The 22493-nt window shown below is 42.0% G+C and overlaps 1 protein-coding gene across 1 annotated transcript in view; it reads right to left on the reverse strand.

The window, feature by feature from the left end:
- Window positions 1-22493, reverse strand: part of LOC124556089 (single-minded homolog 1-like) — a 137760-nt gene that overhangs the window by 69806 nt on the left and 45461 nt on the right. The window contains exon 3 of the mRNA XM_047130115.1: window positions 6227-6316. Within this exon, the coding sequence (XP_046986071.1) occupies window positions 6227-6316 (90 nt within the window). The remainder of the gene's footprint in view (window positions 1-6226; window positions 6317-22493) is intronic.

Genomic DNA, 22493 nt, shown 5'->3' on the forward strand with positions numbered 1-22493 from the left:
GGCGCAGACGCTACAAGAGAGGCGTTGTGTATCACGGATATTTGGTATTGACGTTCCGAGAGCGTACCTTCCAAGAATATTCGATCAACATGTTACTTCAGCCCACATACGTTTCTCGAATTGACCACGACAAGAAAATCGTAGAAATTAGAGCTCGCACGGAAAGTTATCGACAGTCATTCTTTCCACACGGAATTCGCGAATGGAATACGGAAGAGAAAAAATGGCTCTGAGCACTATGGGACTCAACTGCTGAGGTCATTAGTCCCCTAGAACTTAGAACTAGTTAAACCTAACTAACCTAAGGACATCACAAACATCCATGCCCGAGGCAGGATTCGAACCTGCGACCGTAGCGGTCTTGCGGTTCCAGACTGCAGCGCCTTTAACCGCACGGCCACTTCGGCCGGCTATTTGAGATGTAAACGTAGATTTAGTGTGACCACATTAAACAAATGACCAGACACGTAGCACAGTTTCAGCCATGCGGATCACTGTGTGCTGGGAGTTTCGCTTTGATGACTTTGTGCGATGTCACACATCCAACGAAGGGCACCTGAATTGCTGCTCGGAGTGGCCGCGCGGTTTGAGGCGCCATGTCACGGACTGCACTGCCCCTCCCGCCAGAGGTTCGAGCCGTCCCTCGGGCATGGGTGTGTGTGTGTTGTTCTTAGCATACGTTGTTTAAGTTAGATTAAGTAGTGTGTAAGTCTAGGAACCGATGATCTCAGCAGTTTGGTCCCTTAGGAATTCACACAAATTTGAACATTTTTGAGCACCTGAATTATATCCTTAGTGACAATGGTTTTATGGGCATTAGGCCGTGAACTAAGGCTTATTTTCGATCCTAACGTTTCGTCTCGTGGAGACTACCTCAAAGGCTACAAACACCCAGTTTGTAAACTTTTAAAACGTAAACGTGCACAGCTAGCTACAGCTGCCGAGTTATTTATTGGTGAGTAACGGGAGTTGCGACGTCATCCTACCCCTGTCAAAAATGGACCATTAAGCCCACGTAACACAACAGCCGGACTAGTGAATAATACTCTACACTCTGTACCATGTCTATGTCCTCACGTGTAAGCTGGGCAATGGGAGTGCAAACTGTCAGGACGGTCTTCGCGTGTGTTGTTCATCTGAAACGCCAGATGTAGTTGCAAAACACTATCTACACGATGGTTCACTCACTAGTTCGTCCTGTAATGCGGTCTGTGTTCTCTCGTACCACTACGATGAAGCGCTGTTCCAAGTGTTTAGGTTCCTATAAGGCAATCCAAAAAGAAGGCATAAATCAAGAGGTCCTTGTTACCTGAAAGTTGTTGGAAGATAACTTGGTGTCAATAAACTGATTAACAGAGAAGGGGCAATAGGTTTCTACGGACGTGTCAACAAACGGTTTATGCTTCCCGTTGCGGCGGGAAGTCATGCATATTACATACTTCACAGGCGAACGCTACCTACATTCCGCCCGCCCAACAGAAGCAGATGCCGAGCATAGAGTGCCGCGTTGCATACGGGGGAAATTGAACTAGATATTCGTATACGCGTCCTAAATAGCGAAGAATATTAATATGCACATCTTAAATCCTGTAAAAGAAGTAAAAATAGAAAAAGAAGCAATGATGGTATGAACGTACTGCACCTCAAGTGACTGTCCATTTTCTGATTGAAATAATGAGCTTGATTTCACTCTGTTAACACAAGGGGAGTCTTCTTCACATAGTTCCTAAACATTACTTAGAAGTAAAAGACTCATACAGGAAGTAATCGTATGGCGGCGGGGCCAGTTACTTTGATTAATGTGCTCAAAAATGGCTCCGAGCCCTATGGGACTCAACATCTTAGGTCATAAGTCCCCTAGAACTTAGAACTACTTAAACCTAACTAACCTAAGGACATCACACACACCCATACCCGAGGCAGGATTCGAACCTGCGACCGTAGCAGTCCCGCGGTTCCGGACTGCAGCGCCAGAACCGCAAGGCCACCGCGGCCGGCTAATTAATGTGCTCATTCTGTATTAAAAAAAAGTAACTGAGATTTCGTTAAAAATATAGTAAACAGGGATAATACACTTGACGAGTGTCATTTACCTCTGTGACTTGTACAGGAAATAGAAATTCCGTACCTTTTACAGAAAACTGCCGTAAACCGAAATGACTGTCCTGCAAAACGCTGCATCTGTATCAACTGAAGTCGCTATCACTCTGCAAGTTTCGAGTAGTGCACATTCTGCTGCTTCTGTATTTGCAGCAATCCATATTTATGAGATGCGATGTCGATATGCAGGATATTTAGTCGTAAGCGCTGTGATTCGTTTATCAATCCGTCAACAAACAGATTTGGATTCGTCATTTCATATGCGATTAATCTGTTAGCACGCGTCATATTCGAACACGTACTTCATTAGCAATTACCTCGTTCTCGACCAATTGTAAAACTGCAACGTCAATACTGCCACCTGCAGTTATTGGAGAAATAAAGAACGTTGAAATTTCTGTTAATGTAAATAACTAGTTACTCTAACATTCATCCAAAAGGAATTTTCTCTAACAGTATTCGACACATGTTTCCATTTCACTGAAAATTACGTACTTTGAAACGTAAATTTGCATCTTATTGACTCCTTTGGGGCCTGCTCAAATAGCAGTCAAAGACCAGATTGAAAAACTGATAGTGATCAGAGCATTTAATTTTATATTAATGCAATCAGTTGGTTTGCCTACTACAAATAATCCATGGATAGAACACGAAGGGAGACAAGTAGCCCGAGTAGATTCAACGAATTGTGAAGCTTTGCTATAAGTATAGACCATCTACACATGCGTGAAGAAAGATACAATTAAAGAGGTAGTCGACAAACTATTGACAGCTTTCATCAAGCTACTTTCCTTTTCCTCAGTTGCTACTGCATAATTCGACTGTCAGCATTGCAGCAACCCATTCCGGCACAAAATTAGTTACGTCAGCTATTCGCCAGAAAGAAGTTCGTGTATGTCAATATAGCAAAGTGCTGTGTGCGATTGGCAGATGCTACGTATTCATGTCTTCATATACGTGTACATCTACACTGCGCAAGCCACCTTACATTGGGTCGAACCACAGTGGCTGTTCTCTTTGCTGATCTGTCCATGACTGGCGCGTAGAAAGAATGATTGTCGGTAAAACTACGCATGAGATCGAGATCCAATGACTTTCTCGTCGTGATCATTTCGCAAGATGTATTTGCAAGAATGTAGTATGTTGCCCGATTCTTTTTGGGTCGTACGATCTCTATATTTCAATAGTAAACCACTCCGTGACACCGCGCTTTTTATAGCGTCTGATACTACAGTTCTCTAGCATCTCGGTAACATCCTCGGGCAGTGTAAACGATCCCGTAACCCAATGCACTGCTCTTCGTTGGGTCTTCTTTGTGTCTTCTATTAATCCTACTTAATAAGGGTCCCAAACTAATGAACAATACTCAGTAATTGTTCGAACGAATGTTTTATAAGCCACTTATTTCGAGGGTGAATTACATTTCCTTGAGATTCTCCCAACGAATCTCAGCTTGTCACGTGATTTTCCAGAAATTAGTTTCATGTGGGGTCTTCTCACTTCAGTTCGCTCCGGATGGTTACTCCTACGTATGTTGCGGTAGTTACCGTTTCCAGTGATTTGGTTGCCAATAGTGTAATAGAGCAGTAGTTGATCTCACCGCCTATTTATGTGCAACACGTTACATTTATTTATATTCAAAGTCGATTACAAATCCCTGCAATGATCTTCGATCTTATGCAAGTCTTCCTACATTTCCCTGTAGTCTTCTAACGTTGCAGCGTTCCTATAGATAACAGCATCGTCCACGGAAAGTCTCACGGGAACTAAACCATTATCCACTACATCATTAATACAAATTGTATACAGCGACGGTCCTATAACACTGCCTTTACATACTGTAGAAATTACTTTCACATTTGTCGATTCTGCAGCGTTAAGAGCGACGTGTTGAGTTCTATGCGCAAGGATATCCTGAATCCAATAGAAAATCTGGTCCGATATTCGGTAAGGTCGTACTTTGTTCACTAAGTGACACTGCGTATCTGTATCGAATACCTTCCGGATGGTGGCCGAGCGGTTCTAGGCGCTACAGTCTGGAACCGCGCGACCGCTACGGTCGCAGGTTCGAATCCTGCATCGGGCATGGATGTGTGTGATGTCCTTAGGTTATTTAGGTTTAAGTAGTTCCAAGTTCTAGGGGACTGATGACCTTAGCAGTTAAGTCCCATAGCGCTCAGAGCCATATTTGAACCTTCCGGATGTCAAGGAACACAGCATCACCCTTTGCGTCTACTACGGCACTCTGAATCGCATGCTAATATGCTATTTGCTTCAACGCTATTTATTTAGCCTCACAGGGCTCAATGGTCCCTTTTCATATCTTTCCCCTGCGCTACTCACAGGGAATCGAACCCAGGAACTTGGCATCAGCAGCCAACAGCGCTAATCACCACACCACTCAGGCGACCTTTATTAGCTTGTATTCTCAGTATATACAAGGACACCTAGTTTAACACTCCACTTCCATCGAGTTCATATCAGATGGCTAAGCTGATGCAGTACCTCGATTGAAGAAGGGTGTAGGAATCACTCGGGAATGGTTTTTATGGAGTTCGGAAAACCACAGAAAACCTGAAACATCGTCAAAAGGTGCACATGGAGAAGAGAGCGTTTGTGCCATGTAAGTTGTCTGACATTTATAAGATGTAATTCACCCACCGAAACCCGTCTCACATCAGGATTCCTTACTGCTTCCCGATGCTGTCCCTCCTAATCTCCATCCTAGTCACACCTGTACCAGGCCGTATGGCTCTCCTCAGCCACTCAGCCACATCAAACATCACCACACACCACACACCATTACAGTGCCGCTAACCGCCCTCATTCCCAAATTATGCTCTCCCAGTGGAGGTTCTGCGCTTTTAGTGGGCTGCTGTGAAGTGCTTCACTTTGGTTACCAAAAAATCCATCAACGCTTTTCTTTTTAAATGAAACAGACCATTCTTAACTACGTCAATTTTAAAAATTTTGCAAATATTTTATCTTTGAAATCTTTTAAAACGATCTTTATATTTTAAAAGCTTTTCGCTGCAGTGTGCCAACTGTACAGCTGCCATTTCACCCCCGCCCCTTAGGATGAGGGCATCAAACTATAAAAACGAAAAAAAATCTCCGATGACTAAGACATTATGTCTGAATATAGTGACTGCTCTAGTTATATGCTGAGGAACCTGTTCGACCAACACAGAAAGTAGGGTTTCAATTAAACGCAAGTAAGTCTAATTATATGACAGTGGGTAGCTCTCCGAGAGCCTGTGACCATCGTACGTTGGCTTTGGCTAGGCAGCACACACAGAGTGAGATAAGTAATATTATTAACTTGTTACATATGTACCGTGTATTTGTAAAATTGTTTTATGGGGTCTTACCACTGTAGGTGTTGATTTTAGCCTTTGACTATGCCTATTTAGACAAGCTGTTTTATATTTGTTCTGAAGGAGGCGTGGTTATCCACGCTGAAACCTAGGTAAACAGCAGGTAGTTAGTGCAATCGAGGCGGATTTTTCATAATTATTTCGATACTTACGATTGCTGACGCGCTGCACTGCTGAAAGTTCGAAAATAGATCAATTGCTATCCATGAATTACTGGAAGGGAAGAGCTAGAATCTGAAGGTTAGACACCGGAAAGGGAAAAAAATCAGAAAAAGTATGGAAATTAAAGGATACCCCTTTGAAGCTATTGAAAGCAAGAGGTTATCACGGTACTGCAATTTAGAACGAATGGGTGATATAAGATGGCCAAAGAAGTTGTGGATTTGGATTCCAGATGGGAGAAAGAAACGAGATAGGCCAGATAACAAGAGGGATTTGGGAAGACCATGGGCTACGCATATTAAGAAATAAAGTCATTCCTTCCACAACGGTTACCAAATTGCACGTTTCAGGTAAATAATTCCCCTACATTTTGTTTTAGGCGCACCATAGCTATTTAAGGAATAGTTGATTAAACAGAAAGCAATACAAAATGCCTTAAAATAAACAGATTCTTGTTTGAATTGTTAACATCGACGAAATTCCTATGTGCATAACTCTAACTTACATGCATTTCCTCTTGTCGAGGTGAGAAAATTGCTGCTATATTTATGGTAGATTAGAGTGCGGATAGTCGCATACACTCCTACCTGGGAGAGGCCGAGGTGCACGGACGCCGTCTCGGAGATGTACATGATCTTGCCGTCGGGCGCCACCACGAAGATGAAGCCATCCAGGGTCTGGGAACAGGGATGGCCAGCTAGGAACATGCCAACACACCACACCTCGCGCCTCCACTGCAGCACGTCGGCTCCGAGCAGTGCGCGCCAGCTCTACTTCTACAAGCCATCAGCGCTACACCGACTTCTACACATACTTGCTTTTTATAATATCCTTTTCTGTTATCAATTATTTACATTTCCCCAGTCGGGGAGGGCTGGCAGGCGCCATGTTGCCGCTCTTCAGCCATTGGATAAAATGCCTTAAAATGCATTAAATACTTTACAATAACAAAAAAGGTGATTTAAAGCTTGAGAACAACTTGGTAATGTACTAAGTTTCGAACTCTGTGAGGTGATGGTACCGTGGGTTCCTGGCAACATTTTCTTGGTAAGGCATTCTGATACAAATGGGACAGAAGAGGAAGTGGTTCTGAGCACTATGCGACTTAACTTCTGACGTCATCAGTCGCCTAGAACTTAGAACTAATTAAACCTAACTAACCTAAGGACATCACACACATCCATGCTCGAGGCAGGATTCGAACCTGCGACCGTAGCGGTCACGCGATTCCAGACTGAAGCGCCTTTAACCGCACGGCCACACTGGCCGCCACAGAAAAGGAAGTAGTATGAAAAAACGATGTGGCATGAAGACAAAAATATGTTTGTTACAGGTCTTGTAACACTCTTATTATTTCTCCATGTTTGTATGTAAAACAGTCGACATGATTAATTGTTTAGTTTAAACCGTATGTCAGTTCATTTAGGTGGTATTGTATTGTATTGTATGTAACCGGGGACCTAGAGACGACGGAGAGGCTCCGTCCCTGCCGCAGTCTCAGTGGTCCACAATCCCACGACGACTACCGCAGTCCACTTCACCCCTCCGCCGCCCACACCGAACCCACGGTTATTGTGCGGTTCGGCCCCCAGTGGACCCTCCAGGGAACGTCTCACACCAGACGAGTGTAACCTCTATGTTTGCGTGGTAGAGTAATGATGGTGTACGCGTACGTGGAGAACTTGTTTGCGCAGCAATCGCCGACATAGTGTATCTGAGGCGGAATAAGGGGAACCAGCATTCGCCGAGGCAGATGGAAAACCGCCTAAAAACCATCCACAGACTGGCCGGTTCACCGGACCTCGACACAAATCCTCCGGGCGGATTCGTGCCGGGGACCAGGAGCTCCTTCCCGACCGGAAAGTCGTGCGTTAGACCGCACGGCCAACTGGCCGGCCAATCATTTAGGTGGTACTCAACAGGCAATTGTGTTGAAGTAAAAAGATGCTGAACAGGTTAAATAAGTTTGTGATGTTTAGTCATAACTGGAATCTGACACATGAGAATTTTTTATTTACACAGGAACAAAAAAGCCGTACATAGAGCGGAAAAAAATGGACAACAATTTTTCTACTTGATGTACACTACAGAAAAAGTGGGAAATTCAAATATGGAAATTATTAAAATAATTGGGAAATGAAGCAAGGTTACTGGTATGCTCAATTCAGTCTTATGGAATAGAAATGTGACGAACAGAACAAAAAGACTCATATTCAAGTCAATACTAGAGAGTATAGCCCTGAATTGACCAGAGACCTAGGCAACTAATCAGAGACATATAAAGAAGCTGAAAATATAAGAGACGAATTTCTGGAGAAAATCAGCAAGAATTTCAAGGAAAGACCTCGTAAGGATCGCTTAAGTGATAAAGATAATGGAAGTGGAAGAAGGAATATGTGATGCTATGGATCGAAAGAGATTAAAATGCTACGGATATGTAAGAACGATGGAGGAAACAAGAATACCAAAACCGATTCTGGGGTGAGAAATTGAGAAGAGAAGGATGAGAAGAAGAAGAAGAAGAAGAAGAAGAAGAAGAAGAGGACGAGCGATGACTGCCTGGCTTCAAAATGTACGGAAGACAATGAAAACATCTGGTGTATAAAAGCAGGATGCGTAAGAACGAAGTACTTGGAGGAACATCTTGAGAAGATAGTACTGAATATGTATGTGATACTCATCTAACAAATTTCGAGTGTATTGTTACGTTGGAGAGAAATTTCTGTATTAAGGAAAGTCTCAATAAATAAATAAGTAATAAGAACGAAAAAAGGAACTGATTTATACTTAGGGAAGACAAACATAGTTTAACAAATGTAACGTAACGTAAGATCGGCCACGATGAGCATCGCATCTTATGGAGTTTTGTTAGAAACACAATGCACTACACTGCAAGTGCACCATATAGCTCTTGTTAATTGCGTTATTTGTCAACAATCGCAATTTATGAAGTTTCCCAATACCAAGAGTGACTGCTCAATCTGAATAAATAGGGAAAGATTTTCGACATTTTCAAATAGGAACAAGAACGTCGCAGACAAGTGTTCAGCAATAAATGCATCTACTATTACGAAATACAGTTTCCATGTCTGTAAATACGTACTTCAAGACAGCGTTTGTGTAAAAGTAACCAAGAAGCAAGCACTACTTATGGGATTTGCCTTTCTTTAGCAAAACCAGTTTCAAACATGGAAATAATTGGATGGGTTTAATTGGCATGCCTGTAATTTAATGGTGAAGCATAATTGTCAAAATCAAACACACTTTTACCTTTGTCTTAGATCTTTTTATTTCGCACGGCTCAAGTTTGGAGCTCCAAACCATTATCCATCGTTACGCTATATCATGCCTTCTTGTCACTGATCTCTATACTACTCGCATGTAATACTCTGATTTTGGAGTTTGTTCACCATGTTGAAATTAGACAAATATTTTACTATTTCTCTCCTGGTTTTGTAACTGCAGATGGTACCAGGAAATTACGATTCCAAAAGTATTTCGTGCACCTTGTACCTTTACTGTGAATACCCTGCTGAAAATTGATAAGCCAGAAAACACATTATCTATCACTTTGTATACGTATCTCTGTTGTTAAAACAGGTTAAATGTAGCCCCAAGAAGAGTAGATAATCTTCCTGAAAACTCAAAATTTAATGTCTTACTGGCTCCATTTACAGCATGTATCTCATTAACAATAAGTGACAACACAAATGTTGACAGGCAATGGATCACTTCACATATCAAACATACAAACATATATTTCGCTTTAAGTTGAGTTGAGTAGCGGATGCTCTTGCACATACTAATGTCACTTTCTGCTTAAAGAGAACTTGTATAGCTCATTCGTAATTTTTGCAATCAGTACTGGCACGTTTGAACAAACGATATCAAATGTAGTTTTGTCCGTATTTTTCAGTTGTGGACGTGGCTGTATTCAACGAACAGAAAGCATAAATAATAACGTTTGCAGTGCGCAATTTTCGTGTTTTATTAAGTCACGCGATGTATGTCGGATGCCGTACGATGATCATCAGGTGCGTTCGTTTTAAAATATCAGTTACTTCTGCTCTTAAGTGAGGTTATACGAAATGTACGCTCCGAAGGATCCACGAAGAACATTTTTAATGATTTAATGTCAGCAAACGTGGATTTATCCAATCTGGAGCTGCACGTCACGTCACTCAATGCGCTCATTTGTTTGTACGTTTCAAAACATGCTCAAACAAGTGTGTGCCTTGAGTGAAGTGATGCGCAATTGCAGAATGTACGAGGGCTATTCGGGAATTAAGGAACGATAGGTCGCGATATGGAAACCACAGTGAAAATCAAAACTCTTTTATTTGCAACAGTTAGCTACAACTTACAGCTACTTATCTCCATAGTCGCCGATCCGACTTAGACGTTTGTCGTAGAGTTGTACCAACTTTCCAATACCCTCGTTATAGAAGGCAGCCGCCAGTGCTTTCCACCAATTCTCTACGCTGGCCTACAGCTCGTTGTCTGTGCCAAAATGTTGTCTTTATTGCCAGCGGTTCATGTGCGCAGTGATGAAACTCAGAGGGAGACTGTATTGTGTGTAATCAAACACTGAAAACGATGCAGGAGCATCTTCATTGCCCCTGCAGAATCCGGCTGAGAATTGTCTTGGAGAAGAAAACGCACCACAGTTACGTAATGTTGGCTGCCCAGCTTCAGGCGAAATTTCTCACCAGGCTCTCGTAGTTGGCGGGAGACACTATTGTTATAGGTATCTTTATGTACTCCCTGTGTGCTCAGAACTAAAAAGAACGACATAATGCGATCGACGGGCATACTAGAGACACTGCCCAACACACCTGCGCAAAACTTCATCGGATTTTCACTGTGGTTTCCATCTCGTGACCGATCGTTCCTTACTTTCAGAATAACCATCGTATAAATCAGTGTCTCTTGACATTAGAGCGTTACAAATGTTCTTCATGGATCTTACAGAGCATACATTTCGCAACATCTCCCTGAACAGCAAAAATAAATAAAGTCTGAAAACGAATTACACCAAACGTACAAGCTCCAAACACATGTGTGATATAATAACAACCGAAAATTTGTGACTACTGATGTCAACTTTGTTAACGAAGCGTCTTCTTGTTTACGACGCTTGATTTTACGCACTAAACGCATTTACAGGTTTGGGTAATGATGTAGCAATTTCATCAATTGCTGTTGCATCTCCTGCTATTCGGATAATGGAATGTATGAGTAAAACAAATAGGAAATAAAGGAGAACCTATTTTCTGATCAGTCTATCAATGTCCGGATCACGCCTGAGTTTGAAATGATTCTGTCTTTGTTTTTTTTTCACTAATTCTGAAACGGTACATTTTGGTTCAAATGGCTCTGAGCACTATGGGACTTAACTTCTGAGGTCATCAGCCACATAGAACTTAGAACTACTTAAAACTAACTAACCTAAGGACATCACACACATCCATGCCCGAGGCAGGATTCGAACCTGCGACTGTAGCGCCTAGAACCGCTCGGCCACACCGGCCGGCCGATACGTTTTGTTCTTCGCCGTAAAACTGGAACATCCGATGCAATAGGCTTGCTTATTTGCATAATCTGGAAGAATTTTCCTTTGCTTTCTAGCGGCACTTCCTGGCCGAGATATTGTACTTACGCAAAAAACGAAAAAGATCTACGGTCGGTATGCCCAGACAACTGCACTTGGACATCCATGTGATAAGAGACCACTACTTCTGGTGGACTACAAAGCATATAATTCACCAGCATCAAAGAAGCTAAGTGAGATCTGACGGTAAACATCAAAGAAGTTTAATGCATATAGGTGCCAGTGATGCTGAAATATCTAACGTAGATTAGGGGCTAAATCTGTAGTTTATCTCTGTATATATCCGCACCATATTTACTGTGGAGTGCTATTAAATCCACAATCGGTTATTACGGTTTTGCAGAGATTCTGACAGTATTCAACGACGGCGTTGCGGTACAACGTATGAAACTCCTTCACTGGGTGGCTTGTGGCTTAAGGATGGGATCAGTGGGCGGGGGGGGATGGGGTGGAGGCAATAGAGCCAGATAGAAAAAGAGCAAGAGAGAGAGAGAGGGGGGGGGGGGGGGAGGGAGAGAGAGAGATCAATTAGGATCTCCTTCAATTTCTTTGAAGTATATGTTTCCTCTTTCCTTAATGCCAGATTTCGACATCAATGGAATATCTATATTTTCCGAATAACGATGCGCAAAATTGGGGTCCGCTTTCAGGAGTTTCCAGGATATAAACTATTTCTTCAGTCTGATGCAGGATCTTCCCGGCCTTCTCACACAACATGAGCCACGCTTATTACACGTAAACTTAGTCATTCCACTTTTAGTCATAGAGGACTGCATGTATTTGTAGTTGAACAGATTCTAGTTCAAAATGTTCAAATGAGTGTGAAATCTTATGAGGCCTCACTGCTAAGGTCATCAGTCCCTAAGCTTACACACCACTTAACCTAAATTATCCTAAGGACAAACACACACACCCATGCCCGAGGGAGGACTCGAACCTCCGCCGGGACCAACCGCACAATCCATGACTGCAGCGCCTGAGACCGCTCGGTGAATCTCGCGCGGCCAGATTCTGGTCTACTGTCTCTGTGGTGCAGTGAGTCACTAAACAGCATTATTACACGTAACAATATCAGACATTACACCACAAATGTCTCGTATCATCACTTTACTTATTCGTTGTACACTATAATATCTCGATGTGTACAGAATTACCACAACATTACTTTAGTAGTATTAAATTCTTCCATCCATAGTGCACGACAATACATTATTTACATTTACAGAAAGTTGTAACACCAGAAAATGAACTTGGAAGCAGAAATCTAGGTCATGCGAAATAAAAAGTTGTGAAATGTCGTCAAAAGCGTGTTTTCTTGAAAGTTAGTTTCTTTTTTTCGAATGCATACTGGTGTTAAGTATTTACAATAATGATGTCAAGTTCTCTTGCGTACGAAGAACGAAGGCCAAGATGGCAGCTCGAGCCGCTGCGCCCTCTCTTAGGATAAGGTGCTGAGTAGAGGAAGTCATTGTGCCGCTCTCACGCATGCGGACAATGGTACTCTCCATCAGCGAGATTTAATCACCGTCTCATTTATCCGCAAAATCGCGTCCATCACCGCTTCGTTTCTATCTGTGCGGAACATGCGTGCGATTTAAGAGCACCGATCGCGCTTAAAGCAAATGTAGAGGGTAATAAATGGTACACGAAATTGTGGTTATTGCGGCTCATTGTAAATTTCGATGAGCGCAAAGCAGCCAAAAGAATTGGAGAAAATTTCCCCTTTATGCATAACGTAATTCATTTATTTCTAATTTCATTGAAGTGTAACGCCTTTCTTCAGAATCTTTCAACTGTATCGATAATGATCAGATTAATAGATGCTACAACATTTACATGACACGTTTCAGGAATTTAACCCAGTTTCCTGTGCCGTCGCCAGCCGCGGTGGCCGAGCGGTTCTAGGCGCTTCAGTCCGGAACCGAGCGACTGTTACGGTCGCAGGTTCGAATCCTGCCTCGGGCATGGATGTGTGTGATTCCTTAGGTTAGTTAGGTTTAAGAAGTTCTAAGTTCTAGGTGACTGATGACCACAGATGTTAAGTCCCATAGTGCTCAGAGTCATTTGAACCTGTGCCGTCGGAATTTACATAAGTACTGTGTGTTGTTCTGCTTCTCTTACTTGAAGGCGCCTCCTTCATTGCCCAGACATTTAAGCTGCCCAGACATTCACGCACACGCAAACCTTTAACTTACGTTATTTGCCTTACGTAAAATCGCTACAATGTACAAAACTGAAATTATAATTTGTTTTTGTTACCCCCTTACATGTTTAAGCATTTTATGTATTATCGTAAGTATTTTCAATTATTTTGTGTCAGATAACTTTCATTTTCTTGTGCTTTTGTTCCGCATCGACAAAGGTTCGGCATGATTATTTACGGATTCGGCATGGTTAATTTTCAGCGGTGACCGGACGCCCTTCCTGTCGCCACTCCCCCCCCCCCTCCCCCCTCCCAACCCCCTCCTCGGCCGCGACCGACAATGTGCACCCCCAGCTATCTGCGTATCATGTGAAAGCTAGCGAAAATTTTCGAACTGTTTATGAATCGTGTAACTGAGGCGGGAATTGGGTACCAGCCCAATAATCACCTAGTCGGATGTGGGAAGCCGTCTAAAAATCACATGCTAGTTGACCTGCGTACCGACTCTCGGTGTTAATCCGTCGCGTCCCTTCCGAGGCCGGCGCACATCCCCGATCCGCAAGCGGCACTTTAACACGTTCTGCTTTTCTGTCTCCGATAACACCATTAGTATCTTATAAAGTAGTGTAAAATTCAAAATACTTTAAACAACTGCAAAAAGACAATTGGTTTCAGGTGCTATGGTTGTAAGACGTGTATATTTCTATTGTCTATTGTCAAATCACAATTTATGAAAGATGTTTGTATTTTATTAATAGGATTAAGTAGGAATAATTAATATTTGTCATGTTGGAAATAACTGTGGTAGCAGGAATTGTCTGCACCAGAAAGCATTGTTGGCGGTAGAGACCGCACTTTAGCGTTCGTAGGAAGTCAGTAGTAAGCGAGGTGTAAAGCGAGTTGGTAGCAGGTCTGAAGCGAGAGGTTGAGAGGGGTAGTGTGCCTGCCAGCCACCAGCTATGATTTACAAGAGATTATAAACGGATGTAGAGAGACATCAACTAACTATTATCATAAGAGGAACTAATATTATTGAATTATTTTCTTTGCGAAACTCAAGACTGCTGAAGGTACGTTTGCGCAATGCTAGTTGTAAGATTATTGTAAAAAGTAAGTCCCATTGAACGTTTGTAAAATCATTTCATTACCAACAGTAAATATTTGAAGCGTTTTCAGAATATAATTAATTTTTGCCAGCAATGCTGCATTACTGATTATAATCCATCCCAAAAACCATCAACATAAAACTTTGCAATAATTTTATTGCTGTCAAGAAAAAGTGTAACTATGAATTACGTAACTTCAGTCAAATTAATTAAAGAAAAACGTCAGCTTTGCTAATAAAGAATAACGTCAGCTTTGGTAATAAATACAGCCACTTATTATGACAGCCCACCAGCAGTTAATAGAGTATAGTAAACCAGAGTAAGTATATTCATGTCGCAGTTCGATGTAGCAGTCAGATGGCGATCCAGTAACAGTAAAAAAAAGGTGAGGAACAGTTTTGGGTTATTGCAGATAACGACTGAGGGCCACGACGACGACACATTCTATGTTTCGTCGAAATAATCAGAAAATCACTTTTAATAAGCAGCAATTAAATTTGAATGCGAAGATTGTAAAAGAGAATAAATTTCAAATGGAAGATTTCATTTATTATTATTAAGCAAGAGATAGAAATCCTAAGGGAAGGTTACATGGGTAATTGTAAAAGGGAAGTATAGAGGAGACAGGAAGATTTCATGGTGTTTTTGCCGTTGTTCTAGACATACTATAAAAACTTATTTTTTTCACTATTGCTGTTTTCACTGTGGCACGCGCATGCTGATACTTTCTTTATTTTGGTTCATTGCCGGCCAATTTGGCCGAGCGGTTCTAGGCGCTTCAGTCTGGAACCGCGCGACCGCTACGGTCGCAGGTTCGAATCCTGCCTCGGGCATGGATGTGTGTGATGTCCTTAGGTTAGTTAGGTTTAAGTAGTTCTAAGTTCTAGGGGACTGATGACCTCGGAAGTTAAGTCCCATAGTGCTCAGAGCCATTTTTTTTTTTTTTTTTTTTTTTTTTTTGGTTCATTACGAAGCCATAAAACTGACCGCAGAAACTTAGTGATTTCGTTGTGAAATAATATCAGAACATTAGCATGTATGTGTCAGAGTTAAAAGAACTGTAGCAAACAAAATGAATTTCTATAGCACGTCTAGTGAAAGATTATTTATAAAGAAGACGACGACTCCAGAAGCCAAACATTTATTTTGTTGCAGGTAACAAGCTGTTTAAAGTATGTTACGTATGACATTACCAGTACAAAATAACAGATAGTGTTAGCTGAGGTCGAACGATGGTAAAAAAATACTGAAAATGGCACATAAGGAACTGAAACATGAGTGGGAAGAAGAAAAATAAATAATGAACTGTATAAGGCGTAAATGTCCTCGATTTTTTCCGTGCAAACACAGAATTTAAGAAAAAGATTAACCAATCAACACTGGGCGTGGCGGACATGCTGGGATGCACCAACGAATTTCGTTTTTCTCCACTTAGCACGGTGAATAGCGACTGCTGTACTTTACTTTTTTATAGCGTTATTAACTCTGGAAGGCTGACAGTGGTGTTTCTAATTCTGTGCTGGAACATGTGTCCTGGGGGAGGCGCACTTGTGGAGGGCTCTTGGAATCTTGCGAGGGGAGAGTGTACAGTGCAAGGGCGAGAGAGTCAACTGGCGCACTTCCATGCTCGCCTTAACGCTGCGTGCGTCGAGTAGCTTACGCTACGCCTGCTTGCACACGCGACAATGGAGAAAAAACGTCTGGTTTTTGCTGTAGCAGAGTAACACATCTCACAAGCTGAGAAATGAAGAAGTCTTGATAATGGCACCATTATGCAAGACAGTTTCTAAATACTGAAACCATTTTAAAAGCTACTGTAGGCTCTCAGTTTTATTTTGCAAAGTGTCTTTATTGCACCATGTACATTTTTGACATTAATGGGTAGAAATGGAAATATACAAGATGAATCACCTAAAAGTGCACCGCAAATATTGCGGAATGGGAGAAGCTATTGACGTGCGGTTTTCACAGAAAGGATTGGTAGTCAGGAGCTCGTATTGGTAGCCAATGAACAGATAATAGTAATACTTAGAAAGTGTATTTTTCGTGCAAACATATACTTTTTTAAATGAGACAATGCCAATTGACACTAACAGTCTAAAAGTGGGGTAAATTAGAATGTCAATGGTGTTTATTGCAGGATTCTAGTGCGAGTCATTTACGACATATCGTATTTTGATAAGTTCCCACCATCTTGTACAATACCTGTGGTCATACACACTAAAGAACAACGAGTGCATACACTAGTTATGGGGATTCTGACCAGTAACGGCCGTCCGCCGTCCGGGGTGGCCGAGCGGTTCTAGGCGCTACAATCTGGAACCGCGCAACCCCACGGTCGCAGGTTCGAATCCTGCCTCGGGCATGGATGTGTGTGATGTCCTTAGGTTAGTTAGCTTTAAGTAGTTCTAGGTTCTAGGGGACTGATGACCTCAGAAGTTAAGTCCCATAGTGCTCAGAGCTATTTGAACCATTTGACCAGCAACGAGACAACTGACCATCACAGGTTGTGTTCAAAATGACCATCGGCAGGGGAAATACACGCTTCCAGGCTGGTATGTAAAGACTGTTGCACGCGTGCTAGCATTTCAACGGAAATGTCCGAGCAGACTGCAGTAATACGTCGTTGCGTATCATCGTGTGTAGTTGATAGGTCCTTGAATACAGCATCTTTCAGCTTTCCCCTTAGAAAAAAGGCTACAGGCGTCAGATCCGGGGAACGGGCTGGTAAGGTACACGTCCTCTGCGTCCAGTGCAACGATTGGAAATGACCCTTGAAGACATGTTGCAGTACTTCATGCACTAAGGGCTGGACGGGCATCATGTTGGCACCACAGGCTCCTCCTTGTCTGGAGAGTCTTCTAACATCCATGGAAGACGAACTGCTAGGAAAAACGGGCATAGGAGCTGATGGTTTACTATCCCACACCGCACGTTTACACTCCATGGGCGCTGACGTTCCTCCTGACGAAGGCAACGAGGATTTTCAACAGACCAACAGTCCATGTTTCGGCGTTTAACCAAGCCATGATTGGAAAATGTGGCTTCATTGCTAAACAAGATACATGATACATTCAGAGTACCCTGTCTCGATGCCCGCGTGCAGACAGTAATTGAGAAGGGAATCAAACGACATTGTAAGTTACCCCTCATGTTATTTAGTAAATGCACTGAGCAGGCAGTAAAGGAAGATAAGGAAGTTAAAATCCAGAAGAAAAAAAGAATTTTTAGAGTTTATGATGGCATTTCATTTCTCTCGGAGACGGCAAAGAAGTTGGAATATCAGCAGAAGGAACTTATCAGTAAATTGGAAATTTGTGGGAAGGTCTTATGGGACCAAACTGCTGAGGCTATCGGTCCCTAAGCTTACGCACTACTTAATCTAACTTAAACTAACTTACACTAAGGGCAACACACACACCCATGCCCGAGGGAGGACTCGAACCTCCGACGGCGGGAGCCGCACGGACCGTGATAGGCGCCCTAGACCGTGCGGCTACCCAGAGCGGCGAACTTGTTAGTGACTTGAAAATAGGTTATAAGATAGACACAAATAAATCTAAAACGAGAGTGATGCAATGTAATTTAAGTAACTCAGATGATGCACGTAGGATGAAATTAGGAACTGGAACTCTAAAAGTAGTAGATGAGTTTTGCTGTTTGGGCAGCAGAAGTAAAGACAATATAAAACATATTGACTGGTAAAAGCAAGAAAACTTCTCTGAAAAAGAGAAATAGAATAGTACATATAAATTTAAGTGTTGGGAAGTCTTTCCTGAAATTATCTGTCTTGAGTATCACCTCATTTGTCAGTGAAAAACGTACGATATATAGTACCGGATACGAAGAGAACACAAGCTTTTGAAATGTCGTGCAGAGGAATGGTAAACACTAGGTAAGTAGATAGAGAAACTAATCAGGAGGTAGATATTAGAATTGGGTAGAAAAGAGCTTTATGGTACAAATTGATTAAAATATGTGATAAAATGATAGGACACATACTAGGATATAAAGGAATAATTAATTTAGTTAGGGAGTGAAGTAGTGGGAGGAGGATCATATGAGGATAAAAACTGTAGAGGGAGATCAAGGGTTGAATACAGTAAGTAGGGTGCAATAAATATTCAGATGCTGTAAATCCTCCCCCTATCTACTTTTCTGAATATTCAACCACGAACACACTCAAATACTCCTCCTTATCACTGTCTTCATTAGCGTCGTACTTAATCACGTTTTCTACGTGTTCCCTTCCTTAGGAAATTTGTCCGCGCTTCTGGACCGCAGCCTGATCGTCATTTCTCCCCATTAACCACTGAGTGGCTCACTCCAATGTGCGCAGTCTACCTGCGATTCCCCCGTCGTTTCAGAAGCTTCTAGCACGTCAGCGATGTTGCAGTCACAGAAAATGAACTGATCGATCTTTAGTAAGAGTATAAAATGGTACCGTTACAAGATGAAAAGCCTTGCAGAAGAAAGACTAGCTTGGAGAGTGCCATAAAACAGTAACAGTCGAGCTTTCTTCAGTGCTACCAGGGCAGTGTGTGGTCCATGAACTCAAGACCTCAATCTTAAGTCCCGTAAGATCTATATATGGTTTCGTGACGTTTCCATGACGTGACTCTGCCAACTACAAACGGAAGTACCATATGCCTTATTAGTGTGACAGTTAGAAGATGACAGAGTAAGTCGTTGAAAGTTTAAGTATACCGAGAAGCATTAATCCAACACTAAGAAGAGTTTTTGGCTCCAGAATTGGTATGTGTATCCACCAGAGGACATGCAACAAATAAGTTTCTGAGGCCCAAACAGACATTCACTCGTTAGCGAGAAATACTCTAAGGCAATGCTGTAAAGTTTTAAGCAGCTAAGAATGAGATAATCATAAAGTGTTGGAACGTGTCGTGCTCAGTAAAATAAACTGTAACTGAGTGGTAACAGAAATATATGTCCTCGGTGAAAAATCGAACTACACGATGTGCCGGCAGGACGTCAGAAGATGAAGGACACAAAAGGACGGAATTGCAGATTCCAGCAGGCGTTATCCGCCATCGGCGGGAGGTGACGGCGACAGCGGCTGCCTTTGTGAGACCGTCCCTCGTTGACAGCCCGCAGATAACGCCACATATGCCCTCACCTCTGATCGCAGCCACGATTCTTGTCATTCAAGTCCGATGCTGACATTAACAGCACAGCCTGCAGTAGGAGATAAACAACTTCAAACCGTGTAGTAGATGGCCCTTATCAAGTATTCCAACTCGCTAAACTTAACTCCTTTCTTTGTTCACACATGACGGCCTTCCAAGCGTGGATGCAGGCCAACAGACAGATATAAATTTCTTAATGGAAGTAATTCTCCTGCGTAGGCTGTACTTGTATTTCGAACAAAACACTTTTTTTTTATAATGGCCATCATCCGCAGTAGGTAACTGTTAAATACGAGTGAACTTAAAAAAGTAATACATTTCGTTCCCCGCTAACACCACTGAGCGATAAGAGTGGCACATTGGCAGAAGAGAGTACGTGTTCTGTGATTCCTGCAGGCACAGTTCTGGTGCGGTACGGATAACAGGTGCACCATTAAGTGTGAATATAATGGCGCGGCAACAGGAAACGTAGGCAACAGGAAACGTACTCCAAAGTTGAACTACGTGGGACAGTACGATTCTTGTGGGCAAAACGTCTAAATTGCACACAGATCCACCGGGAAATTCTGGCGGTGAATGGAGCAAATGCAGTGCCGCATCCAGCCGTAGTCAAATGGGGCCAACGATTTGGCCGAGGCCGCACAGACGTGGTTGATGTTGATCGGGTAGTAAGGCCATCGACATCGGCCAAAGACGAAAAAGCCTAGGTAACTGAGGAACTGATTTGCAACAGTCGCAGATTTTTCGACGGTGAGAATGTTTGCACAACGGTTCTCGAATGAGTACGTCATCAAGGAGCGGATTTCTATGGTTGAGGAGTTTAACAGTTGCCAGAACGTTGCGACCGTCGTTTGCAACGACCGACCGTTATTTACGACGACTTGGTAACTACGTTTAAAAATAATGCCACGTATCTGTGTTACTTTAAAATGTACTGCAGCATTCAATAAAAGTTACTTGGCCTCCCATAATAATGTTTAACTTACTTTTCCAAGTCCCGTCGTATATATCATTATTTGTTTTTTTCCGTCTTAAGTGTACTGCAGTATAAGAGCGTTCTACATCAGATGCGTTTTGCTTTTATTTACAAAGCATCATCAGTGGTTGTTGGTATTTAATGCTCTTTTTTACATGCCCTGAAGTGGAAAGGCTTGTCGCTCGTTTTAGCAAATACTGATAATAAAACTTAATTGTCCTGTAACCTTTCGCGATTTTTCGGCTTTTAGGAACCCACTTTTGTTTCCGCTACATTTGATTTTTTTGCACTTCACTTTCGTAAATATTCACAAAAGTTGTCTTCATTGAAATTTTACTGTAGTACCATCAGTTTTGCATCCAGCAAAATCACAAAGGATGAAAGTGCAACCAAGCTTTCTTGACTTCAGCCTCTTCTAACAAAGCGGAAAAACGTTTCTGCTTCAGAACACGCAAAAAAGAATATTTGAAACCAAAGACAACTGATGATGTTTCTTAAACAAAATCAAAACGTGTCTGATACATAACATTCTTAACCTGCAGTATGCTTAAGACAGAGAAAACAAATAACAACTGAGTTTATTTCATTATTAAGCAGTTAGCTAATTCACCCACTGGGCATTATCAACTTTCATCATGATAAACATAGTTATGCCAGTAGCATACCGGTGTGGCAACATGTGATAGCATCCCTAATAAGACTGTCGCACAGCTATAACAGGTACGGGCGCAACTATCACGGGTATTAAGCCTGTATGCAAAATTTAAAAAAAAAAGGGCAGCCCTTATACAGGCTTTGTCACCGTACCAGAATACATAGCACACAACAAGTCGTGGCCAACGTTTTCAAATTAAATACTGTGCATATCAAAGAAATTAGCAGGTACACTTTATCCTCTTCCCGCCCCACCCACCTGTTTTTTTTTTTTTTTTTTTTTTTTAAAAAAAAGAACTTTGACCGCGCCATACGGGGTAGTTGCACCCGTACCTACTATAGTTGTACGTAACTCTTATTATAGACGATATCACATGCCTTTTTTTTTTCTTCACGCAATGTATAGATTATAGCCTGCTGCAAGCGTAACAGTTTATATTGTGATGAAATTTGATAATGCCCAAGAAAGTGAAATTAGCTAATTGCTAAATAACGAAACAAACTGTTCATTTCTGAATAAAAGAACAGCCTGCGCAGGAAAAAGACTTCCATTAAGAAATTTACATCGGCTATGTACCCATACATAAAAAGAACTACTGAAGTTAATTTTCTGTTCCTAGATTTCGGGGAAGTGTTGGACGCTATACCATACTGTAAAGGTGTAAAGTGTTAACAAAGGTTCAAGAATACTGAATACGTTTTCAAATAAATGACAGGCATAAAAGACTTTTTGAATAACAGAACCCAATTAGTTGTCCTGGACGACGAGTGTTCATCAGAGAGAAAGGCAACGTCAGGTGTGCGCTGAAAAAATGTGATAGGACAACTCCTGTTCTTTCTCCAGGTAAACGATCATTCGGATACGGTGGGCAGCAACCTGAACCCGTTTGCTGATGGCGCTGTTGCGTACAGGGAACAGCCCTCCTTGATTGAGTGTAGGAGATTCAGGATGCTGTAAATTTGGGTAAATGTAAGTTAGTATGGATGGGTAAGAGAAACATTCCCGAAATGTTCGAATACACTTGTAATGGCATGCTATTAAAATAAAATTAAACAATGTAACGATTAGAAGAAGCTTGGTAACGAGATATTTGGGGTTTTCCTAGATGAACGTCTTAACTTTGCACAATGTATAGAGGAGGCATGCAAGAAAGGTACAAATGTGATGCACAAAATGATAAACATCGCAAATAGGCAAATTCCACTTCTCTGGAGACGAG

The sequence above is a fragment of the Schistocerca americana genome, chromosome X, assembly GCF_021461395.2.
Source record: "Schistocerca americana isolate TAMUIC-IGC-003095 chromosome X, iqSchAmer2.1, whole genome shotgun sequence".
NCBI classification, from domain to species: Eukaryota; Metazoa; Arthropoda; class Insecta; order Orthoptera; family Acrididae; genus Schistocerca; species Schistocerca americana.